This window comes from Scatophagus argus, chromosome 3 (assembly GCF_020382885.2).
Source record: "Scatophagus argus isolate fScaArg1 chromosome 3, fScaArg1.pri, whole genome shotgun sequence".
NCBI classification, from domain to species: Eukaryota; Metazoa; Chordata; class Actinopteri; family Scatophagidae; genus Scatophagus; species Scatophagus argus.
Window position 1 is genome coordinate 12,225,873 of NC_058495.1, and position 16,704 is coordinate 12,242,576.

Here is a 16,704-nt window from a genome sequence, read left to right on the forward strand (position 1 = left end):
TATCTTTTTTTTAGATTGAATTTTCTGTAGACTGAGTTGAAAGTGTTGTAATTATAGTTATCAGACTTTATTATTATTTTCTGGTGTTTTTATAACTTTGTTTCTTTTTTTAATCTCATATCTCATTGAAATTTGGGGCAGAAGGTCCTATTACAATACATAAATGCTGTAATATGGCATATTTCACATTTAAGAATCAATCAAAATTTGTGTTGTGAAAGAAAATGTCTGCAGCAGAAATTGTGTAGACTCATGTTTAAACTGACAATGACACTTACGCTTCATATTACCTGTCGTTAACAGAAAATGTTAGCTGTTTTATTAGTGAAAATGTCTGTGTGGTGCATGAATAATGGGACTGGTGCAATTCCTTTTAATATTATCTGTGAATGAGGCGATCATCAATGTATTAAGTATTAATAGTATTAATATGCATTATTGTTGATTTAATTATATCTTCATTATTTGGTTAAACAGACCCAAAATGAATGGTGAGAAAGTGCCAAACTATGACTGAATTAATGACCATTAATGAACATTATAGTAAGAGTAAATGATTAATCATTTAGAAACATTTACTGATGACCAGTAACCCGTTTGTGGTTTAAGAAACAATTCATTTCATGATAATGTTTTAAAATTTTTGTAGACCATGAAAATCAGCAGTTTCTATAGTCTAAAGCTGTTAATAAAATGTTAATAGAAAATTGGTAAAAATTCAAAAGTGATTTCTCTTGTTAACACTACAGCCCATTAAAGGAATCAAAATGCATAAACTGTTGTGTCCTTTAATGCACACACGCACAAGAAAGTTTTCAAATAATTTCCTGCAAAGCTGTACTTTTACGATAAAACATACAGAAGTCGAGAGCGGTTGTGCTTGCATTTATTTTTTTAATTCATTTTTTATGTCATTATCTCAAGATCATGAGTTAATTATTATGTGTCAAGAAACAAAGCTTATTTTGTCATGATAAGGGGCTAATTTAATCTCAAGAAAGGGAAAATACAGATTTCTAGAGAAAACAAGATGATTTATCTCAAGGAAACGACTTCATAAAATTTAGGGTGGATCGTGACATGTGAGTTTCAAAAGTAATACTGTGAACTATTGACCCATAACTTTTAATGCAACTCTTGGATTTATTCAATGCCTTTAAAATGTATAGAAGAATATATACATACTGTATAATGTGTATATATAAAGAAGACAGGGACAAAGGTACCTTATGCAGTGACGTAGGTTTTTTTTTTTTTTTTTGACTTGAAATATTTGTTTTGCATAAATGCCAGTTTAAACATTAATTTCATTTTGATTGACAAGGTGAACATTTTTTGAGCACATGTAAACATTTTTTATGGCATACCTTTCTAATAAAACTAATCTCACATCGGCTGTGCTGCAGTTTAACGAGCTGTATTCCACTCTGTTTATTTATGTCCTTATCCATGATGAATGTAGCAGAAAGAGGTCTGGAAAAGTTTTAGTTGGCAGTGTCAGACAAACATTCAGTATACGCTGAAACGGCTTGCAATAAGCTGTTTTAAAACCTTGCTTACATACAACAATATATATTAACATATGCATGCACACTGTTGATTTTTTTAAACACAAAATAATTAAGACAGCTAAGGTTTTCATTTTGAACAAACCAATGTTTATAAAACGTCTCAAGGTTATTGTCAAGATATTAACATTTCATGAAGAGATAACAGTGTTGGTTTAAAGTCACCAAAGTGCATCTTTGTTCACTATCTACATTCACACATTTAAAAGTAAACAAATAGATGCAGTGAAATAAAAAGACACCTATTTCTGGACAGAGGCAAAAAGAACTACAGAGACAGGAATTTATGTAGCTGATCACATTACTAGAGTTGGAAAAAATTCATGGATATTCAGAAAAATTAATTGCAGTTTGTGTGTCCCTCTCCCACTTGCACTCACAGAATCAACACTAGTGCATCTGCTCTGTTAAAAACAAACACGAGGGAATTTTATCATCAACTGCCTCCTTTTGCAAGAAGTCTGAATCATGAAGGATTTTTGATAGTCAGTCAAGTAATGATGCACATTGTTACCTGCTGAATGAAGATTTTATGTGCACTGAAGATTGTGCCATGCTGATTCATTCATGTGATAGATAAACAGAAGATAATTTGAGTCCTCAGGCACACAAATAACATTTTAATTATTTATTTATTCATTCATTCAGACGTTTTTGAAGCTGCCACTGGATTAAATCGTCATCAGTCTATAAAAATTATGCTTATCATCTGTTACGTCTCCCACAGACATCTTTCATAAGTTGGTTGTACAATACCAAACTGGCTTCACTTATCATACACGTAATCATGAATTATCTTAGTGCATGACTGTGGTCTTATCCATCCTGGTAAAACAGTTCCTCGTATTTTCCCACAAGAAAACTGAATTGTTGTATTTCTGGAAATAATCTCAGTCACAGTTTAGGTTCTTCTGTAGGCTTCAAAAAACAAAGTAAATAGTTTGTAGCTTAATGTTATGGATGAATCTCTTTAATTCAGCTGTTACTGGCGATAGTCAAATACAGCAAATAGTGAATTTGCTATAATTACAGACTTATGTTTTGGTATAGTGTCTGTGGTTTGTGCCGTTTTAATACTTCACATTCCACTCTCTGCCCCTGGTGTCTGCTGATTAATCAGTGATTCATGACAACATTAAAGATTCATGTTTAGAGGAGAATTTACATTTTGTGAATTCTGTATTTGTATTTCAGTGTTTCTCTATTTTCAGGGTTTCCCAACATTAAATGCAGGGCTGCCACAAATAGTCTGGTAATTGATGAGTCAATCAACATTTCATGAAAAGAAAGAAAGAAAAGCGGTCACGAAAATTAGTTACCAACTTTAGTCAATTAATCATTCCGGTCATTTTAAAGGCAAAACCGAAGATTTTTTTTTTTTTTTTTTTGACATTTTATAGACTAAATGATTATTTGTGAAAACAACAGACAGATTAATCAATGAAGTTACAGGAAGGAGAGTATCACCAGGGAAAGGATCCTGAGGTGCAAACAGTGAGGGAGGGAGCAGAATGTGATTAATGAGGGATCAAGGCTTACAGGTAGGTAGGCAAGCAGGCAAACAGGTAGGCGCAGGGCCATAAATATAAAGTTAATGGCAATTTATACTTATGGAAACTTGCAAAAAGCAACAAAGGAAGTAGGATGAACCGACAAGGGATGAATGAAAATGGGCTATTTAAATAGCCTGAGGAGTGATGACAGGAGAAGGAGCAGGTGAGGCAGTCAGGTGATGGGAACAGAATGGAAAGATGTATAGTTTCAGCCTGAATGGTTTGTTTTGTGTGTCTTTGTTTTTTCTTTCCTTTTCAGTGTGTTTGGTGTTGCATATTTTTCTCTTTAATGCCATTTTAAAATATATGCATGGTTGTATATAAGCATATAGTTGAATGTATGGATGCCTGTGTGTATACAGATTAGATATATGTACAGTTTTCTTACTTGTTTTTAGTTTTTTTATTATGTACATCATGTATATGAATGTATACATTTATGTTTTAATGTTAATTCTGCTTCTATTCAGTATCTGCAAGCATGAATTCAAATAAATTCAAACTCAAAAACTGAAAAGCTGAGGGCATCTGGTGGATGTGAAAAGAATGACAGTGGTTTGAAGAGGTGGGAAGGAGGCTGGAGGGAATAACAGAGAGGCAAAGGGTCACACTTTGCACAGAAAAATAGATCTGATTATGTTTTTGTTTAAAATACCACTTTAACTGGGCTTGTTACAATTCTTATCCAAAGTACATATTGCACATTAAAGCCACATTATGCAAGAATTTGGTGTCCCACCGGTTTCAGATTGCAATTATACACTTATACATGAGGACAGCTGTACATGTGCATTTGTTGTGATTAAAAGCTTGTGAGTCAACAACTTTGCTAACACAGCCAAACATCAAGCAAGTGCAATAACATAGCAAACCAGCTAATATGACTTACTAGTCCACCAGCAAGAAGGCCATCTGTCTTGCAGCTTTTATTTTCCGAATCTCTTGCCAACAATTAAAGTCCAGTTTGTGATTTACATTTACTACTATTTACCACTTGTTCGGCCACTCTGTCTTTTTCTCCTGATAGTGTCCTCTGTCAACATCTTCCTCAGTCTTTCACTGGCATCATGTCTGTAGAGGATGCTGTGCCTAGTTCCGTTACCTGGTCATCTGGTCACCTGGCTCCAATTCAAGTATCCATAATGCGTCACTGCTCCTTGCTACCTATGGGCCCCGAAATCCTCTTCATCCCAGTGGCACAAAGCTCCTGTGTTGTGCAGTGTAAACACCAACACACTCCGGTGCTCCGAGCTCCCAGTCCAGTCTGGGCTAAGTCAGTTAGCTGCATGGTTAACTGAGCTATCTACAGTAAGCAGCAGTTAGCCGTTACTTTAGCAACGAGTAAAGCTATCAGTCCATCCAGAAAATCGCAAATAGAAAATCATGGATAGCTGAAGCAAAGCAGCCAAAGGACATCAGAGGGGAACTAGAAAACATATTCAACAATATTCACCCTCTTAGTTGGTGTGTGACCAAGATCTGTTACGCACTTCTCATAGAAGATCGTACCCACCTACCCAGGTTACATAGTGCAGAACAGGCCTTCCAGAAAAGAGTGGGAATGACCATCAAGGTGATTTTGAAGGTGTTATTTTAAGTTAAAACAGTTACGTAATGTTGCTTTAAAAAAATGGTCAGGTTTCAAGCCTGAATCCCAAACACCTCATGATGCATGCATGCAGCTGCCCATGAAAAGTCTAAATACGAAATGCAAGTTAGAACACAGTTTGGGAATTAGAAATACACTGTGGAGGCACATTTCAACTCTACACAGTAACCTACTGACAAATACAATGGAATTTCTCTGCATCACTGAAGAAATAAATTATATTTTTCAAAAAACCAATGTTAACTGATTCTGCAGTCCTAACTCCAGTGAAAGGTGCTTCCTGGCAGCTTCACAGTCTTTGTGACAGGGGAAATGCTGTTTGGCATGTGCCAACACCCCTGCTAACTCTCTGCTTTATCTGCAGGAATGATAATGTTGGACTTTGGGATAAAAAGGTTTGGATTAGAGGCCTTCATATGACTTTGTTCCTGCCTCTGCTCTCAGAGCCTGGAAAACAAAGAGAGGGATGTTATTCCTTGTCTCCCTTTCAAATGTCACTGTTTCGATGGACAGTCCTGACTCCTCCGCCGTCGCTTAATGACAACTTCACCGTTAAGGCCACTCCTCTTGCTCTCATCCCACCTCCTCTTCATCTTCCCACTCTATTGAGGAGAGATGAAACACAAGTTACAACAGCATTAAAAAAAACACCATTGTTGACCAAGTAAGGCATGAAACTGATGAAAGTAATTCTGAAATTCGTTAAAAATAAAGAAGACTGCAAATGTCTTATTAAATAGTGCAATTTGCGAGAATATGCCCCTGATAATCAGCTCAGATCAATAAAGTTAAATAAACTGTAAAAATATTTTTTTTAAACTAACACAGAAGAGGCTCTGCATTAATAGCTGAGGGAAACAACAAATCCATGAATGAACACTAGAGGTCAGCATAATACTGAGGAAAGCACATTAATATACAGGAGGTCGATGCAATGCAAAGATTTACTTTCAAAATGTAGCTGAAACCTTTGAAAAATAATGTATTAATTTAATGAGTATCAAAACATTTTACAGTCCATTTTGCTGATAGTGGTGGGATGGATTACCATGAGTTGTGTCAACAATTCTCGCCCTGTTACTGCAAATGGCTGACCATTACTTGAACAAAACCCTCCATCCAGTTAAAGTAATTTTGAAATGTTTTATGGCAGTCAGATGTGCCTGAAAAGTATCCAGTGTGATTTCTAGGGCTGAAATACAAATGACATTCAACAATTGTGAAGTCTAGTCCCCCAACTATTCACTGTTTAAATTCTACATATCTAAAGATAAATTAATGCAGTTAGTCTTGATTTTGACTTTGGTGGAAAGTGAAAAGGAAGTGCCATTTTTATGGTGCTGATTTGTTTTAGTTGAGTTTTTCCTTGGTAAAGAATTTTGTGAAATTGTTTTGAAAGGTCCTGTATGAATATAGTTACCTCTATATTAAATGACAAAAATGTGTTGGTAGCTAATAAAACTAATACTAACTAATAAAATGATTTCACAAATGGCTTTAAAAAAGAGAATGTATGTACTTATTGTATCCGTTCTGTGGTGTGTGTGTGTTTGTGCGTTGAAAGCAAGCCATGTGTTCATACAAATTATATATTATAAATTATATAACTTTAAGAACTGTAACTAGCTTAAAATTGTTTTTAATATTTAGTTGATTTAGTTAAAAGGAAGAAAAGAAAAGAGAAAAAAGAAAAGAAAACAAAAAAAAAAACAAACTAGTCAGGCTGACTGTTTGTCTACATTTAGCCCAGTACAGCGAGTTTACAGACCTTGGCATCCCGCTCTGCAAATTTCTGGAACATGTTGGCGTAGGTCTTCTTGTCCTGCTCATGATGTTCCTTAATCTTGCTGTGGCAGATGGAAATCTGAGCCCGAGCTGCTCGATTCAAGGGGTTGACTTGCAGCACTTGCTGAAAGTCTGCCATGGCCAGGCTGAACTCGTTACGAAGGAGACGCGCTTCCCCGCGACGATACAATGCTTTCTCATTGTGCTTATCGAGCTCAATCACCTTATACACACGCACACGCACACGCACACATACACACACACACACACACACAAACAAGAGTGTAATTAGGTAAGAATATTTCCAGAACATTAAGCACCACAGAGAAGATGCAGTGAAATGATATGGTATTTAAAAATTGACTCTTGTCTGCGTCTTGAAGCTCACCTTGTTACAGTTCTCCACTGCTTGGGAAAACTCTTTTAACCGCAGGAAACACAATGCTAAATTGAGATGTGATGTCAGAATAAAGTCCTGTATCTTCTTCTGCTCTTCTACCCCAATACCACACTCCATTTCCAGCCATGAAATAATACGCTGGTACTGGATGACTGCCTGGTGGTGCCGACCTGCCTAATACAGGAAGACAGTACTAATTCATAAACACGTTAACATTAAAAAAAAAAATTCATTCATGTTAAGAAAGATTGGGACTGTACCTTAAAATACTGATTCCCTTTATGTTTAACTCCAGCAGCCAAATCCAGCTTTTCATTCAAGTCCATCTCCCAGGGTTCTTTAGCCTTGTGAAAACAGAGTAAATGTCAGACCTTAGTGTTTAAGACTTGTAGAAATTGTTTCATGAAGAGAAAAATGAACCAAAAACACATTTTGACTGCTTATTTCTTAAAGTATAAAAAGTAGAAAGCAGGATTCACCCTTTGAAAGTCTTTGAGGGTAACTTCATATACAATGTCTTTGTCTGGTCCGATACTGTACTCTGGTTTACCTTCACTTCCAAATCCATACCTGTGAAGAAAAGAAGGAACGACATGCCAGAGTCTGTTGATAATACTGCTCAGCAAAAATGAAAAATAGCTTTTAAACATTCGTTTTGGAACTAGCTAAAGTAGATACCAAGATGGTACTTTCGCAGAAATAGATAATTCTCATTGTTCTTGTGATAAATGTGGGTTTTATGTGGATTAAGTTGAGGGAGCATTGGGTACATAACATGTTTTTCCCCTCTTTTTGTATATGTTGCTTATGAATAGAACATTACTCCACTAATTCAAAATCACTGTCAAATACAAATCCTGCACACTGTATACTGTATATACATGCATATAATGTACATAACCACAAACTTCACGTATATGAAGTTCTTCTACATGACCTATTTTTACTGCATGTATTCCTTTCCACTATTTATATCTGTTTGCAATTTGCAGAAACACTTAGCTAGTATAAAAACACTTGATGTTGTTGATTGTTTATTTATAAATATTTATATATACCCCTATTTTTCACCCACTTGAATAGTTCTATCCTCACTAAGCTTTGTCGCTGTTGATTTGCCTGCATGTCTTTTTCTATCTTCCTGTAAATTATTCTTAGAATTATATGAGAGACAGCTCATGACCAGAGTCAAATTCCTCGTACATGTACACATACTTGGCCAACAAAACTGATTCTGCTGAAATAGTGGATATTTGTAAATTTAGGTATTTGTCTGATTATGGTATCAGCCTTTAAAAGCCCGTATCAGACACACACATAGGAAAAATACTGCATGTCAGAATAGCAAAATGATCATCAGACAAAGATCACATGTTCAGAATTTTCAGTAACTTACTTTGCTTTCAAGTAAAGAATACAACACTCTCCTTTCTGCATTTTGTCCATGGCTCGGTCCACTCCGAGAGGGACACCTTTATCTTCAGCCTCGCCGACTATAAAGTTGACGTCCCTGCAGTCAAACAATTTACCACCGCAGCTTCCCTCCAGGTGCACTGTGGGGCATAAATCATAACACAGTGTAACACTTGTATAATGTATGTATGTAGTAGTTATTTGGCAAACTGGCATATTACCAATAATTATCCACAAAGAAAAGAAGGGGTTTACCGTCAACACTTGCTCCATCGTTGGGATTGGTGTAACCTTCTCCTTTGACCTTTATTCTTCTTAAGATGCCGCCATCATCTGTAAGCGTCTCTCCTTCAAACTTGAGTAGCTCCATCTGTTTTGTTGTAAACGCTTATTTAATCATTGCACTACACAGTGATATAAAGCAGAATATAAAGTTACAGCTCTGCTTTACTAGGTGTAGGTGTGAGCAAAGAAATAAAACAATACATGATGAAAAACAAATAGGAGTCATCGCATAAGTCATGGAAATAAAAGAAGACGAAAGAGAAATAATGACTATTGGAGAGTGGGTAATCAGACATATATGTATACCAGATGAACACAGTGGATCAGAGAGCTAAGATGAATACATCATGCTCAGCTATATAACCCCTTAAAATCCATTTTGCTTTCTTTTATTCACCCTGGGGGACTTTAGGTATCAAAAATTATGTTATTGATGAGCCCCTCTGTCTAAACGACAATATGTAACCTGTGTGTTCATATGGCTGCACCATTCCCTCAAATGACTTTTTAATTTCTGATACATCATATACATTTTCCTAAAATTCAGCTTGACATATTTGGCTTATCTTTGAACATTTTGAGATCTCGCCTAGAATATAAAATAAAGTTGTGGGGTTTGACCAAAATTCAGCGGCAAATTTTTAACATTTAAAAGCAGTATATTAACATTTAATAAATGTTTTTTTTTTTTGATGACTATAACATAATACTAAACAGATGTGAAGACATTCTTATATGTTTATTAAGATCAGTGACAACAATTAAAACTTCTCCTATGAGGACATATTCAATATTAGCACAACTGTCTTTTACTATACTGCTTTATTATTTATTATTGGTTTAAACTGGTTTCACTTATGGGTGCCCTCCAGAGCAGCAGTATGCACATTAAATAAACATTTTTTTGTTCTCACTCGCATTATAGCGTGTTATAAACCATCCAAAAAATGATTATACAGCTTGTAAGTGCTAAAATGGGAGACTTAAGGTGTTGCTCAAAATGAAGTATCCCTGTTAAAAAGTAAATGATTAACAATCTGAGTGCATCTGCTTGTGCAGCACATTCTGAGCAGTCTCATTAAGAAGCTAGCACTGAACACCTAATTATATGACATCTGGTAACATCTGACACAGATTATTGTCGGCAATGTTACGGGGGTGGGGGGGTGCCTGTGGGGGGTAACTTGTAAAGAAGTGCAGTTGTCTGAATTGCTTTTAATTTTTCCAAGCACTGAATTATGATTATCACCGATTATGGACGATATTGAAAGCCTGAATTGTGTCCCCACTGAGCTCCAAACAGACGGGTAGGAGCAGCAGCTGAAACACTCTCTGACTGAGAGGAATTAAAATAGACAAACCAGTTAATTTTGTGACCATAGAGCTCCATCTGCAGAGACTGAACACATGCTCCTAAATTATCAGGGTCCCTTGGTCTAAATTAATACGCAGCACAAACGGCAGCACTGAGGTGGCACACCTACCTCAAACACCACTGAAGAGCTGGGTGGTATTTTGTCGGGATTACCTGCAGCTCCGTAAGCATACTCCGGTTTACACAGTAACGTGCACGCCTCACCTCTCTGCATGGATAACACACCAATATCCCAGGCCTTGAGGACTTGCCCTGCAAGTGGATGACGCAAATGAAAAAAAAAACCCAAAAAAACGAGAGATGTTGCTGGTTTAAAAAAATGGCTCAAACTTTATGTAATAATCTTTGACGTTTTGGAAAATGCATTTATTCCCTTTCTTGTCCATAGATATGAGAAGACTGACACCACAGTCATATCTACCAGTTAAATATGAATCAAGAGATGGTTAACTTTGGATAAGAAATGGAAAACAGAGAGGAAGAGCAAGTCTGACTCCATCAAAAGGGAAGAAAAACAGCCAACCAGCACCTCTAAAGCTCGTTATATCTGTTCAACACCAGGACTCTGTATTGTTTGTATTGTCGTTTTGCTGTACTGGTCTACTCCTTGCCTTTGAGCAACCAGCAGAGACTACACTGAGTTACTGCTCACAGCCAAGAAACAGTTCAGCACATTACCACATAACTGCACTGCAATCAAACCACAATTTGTTGTTTTTACATTCTGTTTCAGTATGCGCTAAACAAACAAGACATGAAGTGTTAACTAGCAAGCTTTAGAGGTGCTAGTAGGAGGATTTTGTTGTCACAGAACACGCTGACTGTTCCCCCACATTTCCGCTCCATATTCTAAGTTAAGCTAACATTCTCCAAACTGCTGGACTGTCCATAGCTAGTATTTGTTCTGCCTGAAGGTCCTATACTAGTACTCTGACATAATACAGCGGCCAGTGTCTTATAAACGCCACAGATATACTATAGTCATTACTGCTTTGACATTTTTAGAATATGGTGTACCTTTTCAAAGAAATCTTTCAGGCAGATACAATTTTGGAAGTCTGGTGAGGTACTTTAAAGAGACTAAGTTCATGTAAACAGCAGATTGAGGTAAATGAATAGGTGAGACAAAGAACTCTCAAGTGAGAGACTGGGGTTTGTGTCCCCTGTGAAACCAAATGTTAGCTTTTTAAAAAAAAAAAAAAAATATGTAATGATAGCTGACTTATTTTAATTTTTAAAGATTGATCTTCAGCTTATTGCTGTTTGGTTAGGTTTAGGGCAATGAAACTACTTGGTTAGGTTTTGGCAGAAGTGCATGACCAGGTGCAGCTGTCTTTTGAAACTGTCTTTTGCCTCTTCATGATCGTCAACCTTCTCATCTAACTCTCATCTAAGCAATTAAACATTTTTTTCTAAAATATCGAACTATTCCTATACTTACAGCAAGAGACAATACTAAGGTACAATCAGGTTTAACAGTAATGCTTAAAGTCACATACCCTTGCCCACATTAAAGCAAAAAGGTTCTTTGCGATCTCGACTGCAGTCAAACTTCTTCCCGTTGAGCAGCTTCCCAGTGTAATGGACAGTCACTTTGTCCCCGATCATTGGCCGGTCCCCATGAATCCCCTGACACTTCACAATCTGCAGACAGGAAACACAGGCTTCCAGTTCAACTGAGAAATCTTTATCATAGAGAATATAGAAGAGGTAGGAGATGTGCAATCCAGACAGAACAGACAGAAATTCTGAACATGCAATATAGTGGAACTGTGAGTCCAACTCATGTCTGAATGCCTACAATAAAACCTTGAAATTTAAAGCAATGTCAAGGCATACCTTGATAACTCCTTGGTCTTTATTAGGTGTTACATCAATGCCCTTTGAAGCAAACACGGCCGTTGTCGGCTGGCCATCCATAGGCAGATCCTGATCAGTGGTCATTTCTGCGTGTGGGCATCACACAGTAACACTGTAGAAACAATGAACACACAAGCCTACGTATTAGCAATCTGAGCACCATAAATAACATGTCCTCATGTCTCATGTTTTCACTTTGGGACAAACGTGAAGCAAGGAAAGCAGCACAAGAATCCAATTTGTGGAGCTGAACTGGAAAATAATAATGTCTGCCAAAAATATCAATACACAATCTCCATAATCCACCCAGTAAACTTGAAATTTTTCCTCCACATTATATAACTTGAAGCTATTTAAGGGTGCACACTCTAAAGCCTGTACTGAAGATACATTTACAGCATTACTGTAAAAGCCACATTGACGCTGATCCCAGCTGCACGAGTTCATTACTTCGCGCTGTAGTTGTGGTATCACTCTACAGTACTGAATCTTCTCTGATCCCCCACAGATGAAGTAATTTCATGACTATAAATATGTTAAAGGAAGCAGCATGTTGCTCACACCAGTCATATTATTTTGTAACATGCACTGCACAAAAAGGACAGTACATTCCAGGCTATTAGTTCATGGCCCTTTGTACTCTTTGTCAATCTATAAATAGCATTCACACGTCTTACGGTCACCAGAATTAAATCTGTATCATGGCAGAAGCTCATTTAGATATATTTTAACTGTTATTTATTGTCGCTTTGCCATGACCATGTCAGTCTTCTTCCTCGTATGCACAGGAAAAGTGTGGGCTCAACCACACTCACAAACTGTACTGATAAAGCTGCGCCACCACAAATACAGTCATGTAATCTCTCTAAGTGTTTGTGATGAGGCAGGTTAAAATTGTTTTGATCACCCTTCTTCAATCAGCAGTGATGCACTGACATAACATCTTATTAGATTATTTGACCACATATTGTCTGGTTTTCAGTGTCTGACTTCTATCTACGTGGCTATCATAGCCACATAACCACTACTGGACAAATAGTTTGTATTATTTTTTTTTCTTTATTTCAACAGTGCCATAATAAATCATCCTTGATGACTGTTGTGCAGAGATGAATGGATGAATGAGGAGAGACATGATGCGTGATGATAGATGCGTAAAATAGATTAAAAAAACTAATTACCTATGTTAAGCATGTTGGCAAACACTATTTGGCGATTGTTATCACATGCAACAGCTGAGACGTTAACACTTGCTCAAATAGTGTCAGCTCACAGCTGTGCTGGGACTGTCCTGGGATGTTAGTAATGCAAGGACTTTTGGCCAGAGTTGGCAAGTAACAGTGACAAATGAAAGTGTAACGTCTTCGATGAGAAAATATTAGGCGGACTTTCTTTCTCACATTTAACTTGTTAAATTGAGCAAAGTCAAGTTCACATTTACCGCAAAGCATCAAGACAGTATGAGGGGTAGATGATGCAGTTTGCTGACGGAGTGGCACTCTTGCGGCCGCTTCAGCTTCAGATTCGCTTTGAAGGCATACTATGCAAGATTAGTCGGCAGATGTTTCCAGACACATCAGGTGCAGTAAGTGAGTCTGGAAAAGAAAAATGGTTGATTGTCGAGTCTCATTCCCAGGTTATGAGATACCAAAGGTTTGGTGTGGTGAGAGACCAACCAAAAATGTCAGTTTGTTTCTCCAGATTCACCAAGCAGTGTCCCGAACTCAGCAAAATTACCAAAAAATAAGAGAATGGAGAGGGCAGGGCTCAATGGAGATACTGATGACACTTCCACATACTTCTAGTGGGTCACAAGTGGTGATTAAGAGGGATTTTTTTGTGTCTATACACTGGTTTGTTTTGGGTTTTTTTGTCCTGCATAATATACCCTTAAAACTATAAACATTGTTGAGGGCCAGTAGATTTAAATAGAGGAATGAAAGGGCTCAGTCCCTAAATCAGTTTTCTAGATTTTTCCACCATTTGTCCTGTCCTCACTTCCAGGACATTTCGTGTGCTGCTGATGACCGTGTGCAAATATTTGAATGTCCTGCCATGGCGACTACGTTCTTAAAGAACCTGTATGAAAATCAAGAAAGACAGACTGGCCAGAGATGCACCAGCAATATGCTGTGCTGGGTATTTATCGAGAAACTGATTGCAACTTATTTTCTTAATGTGAAAAAGCTATTAAGGAACAGTGAGAACTCAAGCCGTGGAACAACCCATGAGTCTCGACCCACCAGATTAAAACACAGATATTTGCCTCACTGATATGTGCGCAGTTTATTCTGCTCATTCAATTTTGTGTCACCCTCACCGATTTCAGTGTTTGTTTGAAGTCTTCAGCACATAGCGCGGCACAAAATGTCTGCATCTTCTGGAGTGACACCTTGTCCTGCGTCTTTTAAATTTCATGGATTTCATTTTAGATGTAACTCGTACGTGTGTGTGTGTGTGTGCATGTGTGTGTGTGCGCCTGAACACAATGTTCTTTCTATTCACAGTTCTCCGCTGGCAAAGGCTGATGGTGTTCACCAATCTGAGAGCCACTCACGTACAACCCAGCTTCAATTTTTTTAAATGAAAATAAGTAGAACTCGATTATTCAAATTGATTATAATTTCTAATAACTAAGACTGATATTTCAGTTAATAGTAGGCCTCATGGTGTTAAATAATGACCATCATCAGTGCACTCACATTATTAAAAGTTATTCATTCCATCAATATAATCATTAAAGCTTCCACTTTTCCTGTATGAAAATGTTATTTTTATACATTGAGCAGGAGAAACAGCTGCAAATATTTGGGACGAGGATAAAATGGCATGTTTGTTACATGTCCCTGAGCTCAGATACCCTGCAGAGGAATGCAGGAACAGAAGACAATGAGGCAAAGATCACATCCACACTGCGCTCACAGTGTATCTGTACATTCTGTCTCACATCAGTATTCAGCTGCAGATTAATAAGAACATGTGAGCGCACACTGTGTGAAACAGACCCGCAGAGTGACATTCAGAAGCACAGCATTGTCTGACGTGTCTTTTTTTAACCTGACAAATACATCGTGGGGAGTTTAAAGAAAAGAGGGGGGAAAAAACAAACTTATGAAGTTGTTTTAAGGACATTCACCTTTTAGAAATAATGCTGGTGTGTGTACTTTGAATGTAAAATGACCTCTGAATTTTATCGTTTTAGAAGACATCGTTAAAGAAGTTGTCACCCATTAGTTACATATATTTTTCCTGTCAGTGTTTCTTTGGGCAAGAAGTTGTTGGGGTTCTTTTTATCTTCATTAAAAGATTCTTAAGGAGGTCTGATTCATCTCTGGGCCTTTGGATAAACCAGTGTCCATGTCTGCAGGCCAACTCCTGCTTTCCGTCTCACCTCCTCTTGTAGATCTAAACACACGTAGGCTATGATAACACTCATATATTTGAAGTTACTCAGAGGCTACAATTACGTCCCATAATGCACAACTTGGTCCAAGATGAATAAGAATAAACTCAGAATCAACTATGTTCATGTCCGTTAATGTCACCAATTCTCAGAACCCTGTTTAGACTAACCTGTAATTTCCAAAGGTACACCTAAGCCTAGAGGGATCCTGGATGTAAACTGCTGTCCTCATCCACCTCCACTGGGAACCACAAGCAACAGCCACACACACTCTCGCCTATACACACGCTCTGCACACACACACACACACACACACACAGGGAGTCTTATCAGCCCGTATTTTCCAAAGCACACTGTTACAACCTCAAATGCCCCAACACATGTGGGAGATTCAACATCCATCCTAGAACATCTCATAATGAGACAAAATCAACTGGACGCCTTGTAATGTTTTTTTTATTATTATTATTATTTTTAAAATAAGCATACTGTTTTTCTAATCCTCTCGATGACAGGTAGATCATTGCGATTAATAACAAACGTCCCTTTAACTCAGCCAGGCATGAACCGAAAGCCGGTTATTATGTCTCAATTAACTCCTTAATTAAGTCTTTCAGCCGCGGAACAGAAGAAACAAAAGACTCACATTTCCTTGCGCTCCTGTGTTTTATCCTCCACCGAAGGTCTTCCCAGAAACGGCCGGTGACCAGCTGGATTTTCAGTCGGTAGATTTTCTTTAACCGCGTCTGTTGCTCTTAATTCAAAAACGTCCTTCTCATCTCATGTCCAGGGTACTAAATGTTCAGCCCATGCGAACACTGTGCAGCGCTGTTTTTTTTGTCTGTCTTGTTTTGTTGTTGTTGTTGTTGTTGTGTTTTTTCCCCTTTATCCCTCTCCCCTCTAGTGATGGTAGACGAGCCGGTGAAGTAACCACATGGATCTTTACACTTCAAAATGACACTGGTGAGGGAGAGAGTCAGAGAGAGAGAGAGAAAGAGAGAGAGAGAGAGAGAGAGAGAGAGAGAGCAGAATAGAGTAGAGTTGTGGGAGGGCGTTTAGTGTAAAATTAAGGGGCAGGTCTTGGAAAGCAGCCACAAAGTAACACAATGTTCCGGCTGTACTGTGGCTGTACCGCTGCTGCTGCTGATGAGAACACTGTGTTCCAATAGACACCCTGACCTGTAACCCGTTCCGTGCCGAGCCACGCAGGGAACAGCCTGTACCGCAGCAGGCTGTTCCCTCCGCTCAGCTGACAACACATATCATCAACACTGCTGTGTTAGCCCGCCCGCCTGCCTGCCTGCCTGCCTGCCTGCCATACAGACTGGATGTGTAGAAAGCACCGAAATAAAAACACAGCACGCGGCTCGATAAGACGCGCGGGGAGACGGAGTGCTGTTTGTGTAAGAGGCGGCTTTTATGTTTGTTTACCGCTGCATTTTTATGCTGGACA

At 38.0% G+C, this 16,704-nt stretch overlaps 1 protein-coding gene across 2 annotated transcripts; it reads right to left on the reverse strand.

The window, feature by feature from the left end:
- Positions 1-1,123: 1,123 nt before the first annotated feature.
- Positions 1,124-16,242, reverse strand: fkbp5 (FKBP prolyl isomerase 5). 2 transcript variants are annotated; one of them, XM_046383574.1, is made up of 12 exons: positions 15,898-16,242; positions 15,422-15,541; positions 11,828-11,960; positions 11,488-11,632; positions 10,098-10,240; positions 8,584-8,698; positions 8,312-8,468; positions 7,395-7,485; positions 7,176-7,259; positions 6,904-7,089; positions 6,499-6,738; positions 1,124-5,332 (listed from the first exon to the last, which is right to left on the reverse strand). In XM_046383574.1, exons 3-12 carry the CDS (start codon positions 11,930-11,932, stop codon positions 5,225-5,227), a joined length of 1,374 nt encoding a protein of 457 aa, XP_046239530.1. In that variant the 5' UTR covers positions 11,933-11,960; positions 15,422-15,541; positions 15,898-16,242; the 3' UTR covers positions 1,124-5,224. The 2 variants fall into 2 exon arrangements, with proteins under 2 accessions (XP_046239530.1, XP_046239529.1); XM_046383573.1 differs by lacking the exon at positions 15,422-15,541 and having other exon boundaries at positions 15,898-16,241.
- Positions 16,243-16,704: the final 462 nt, after the last annotated feature.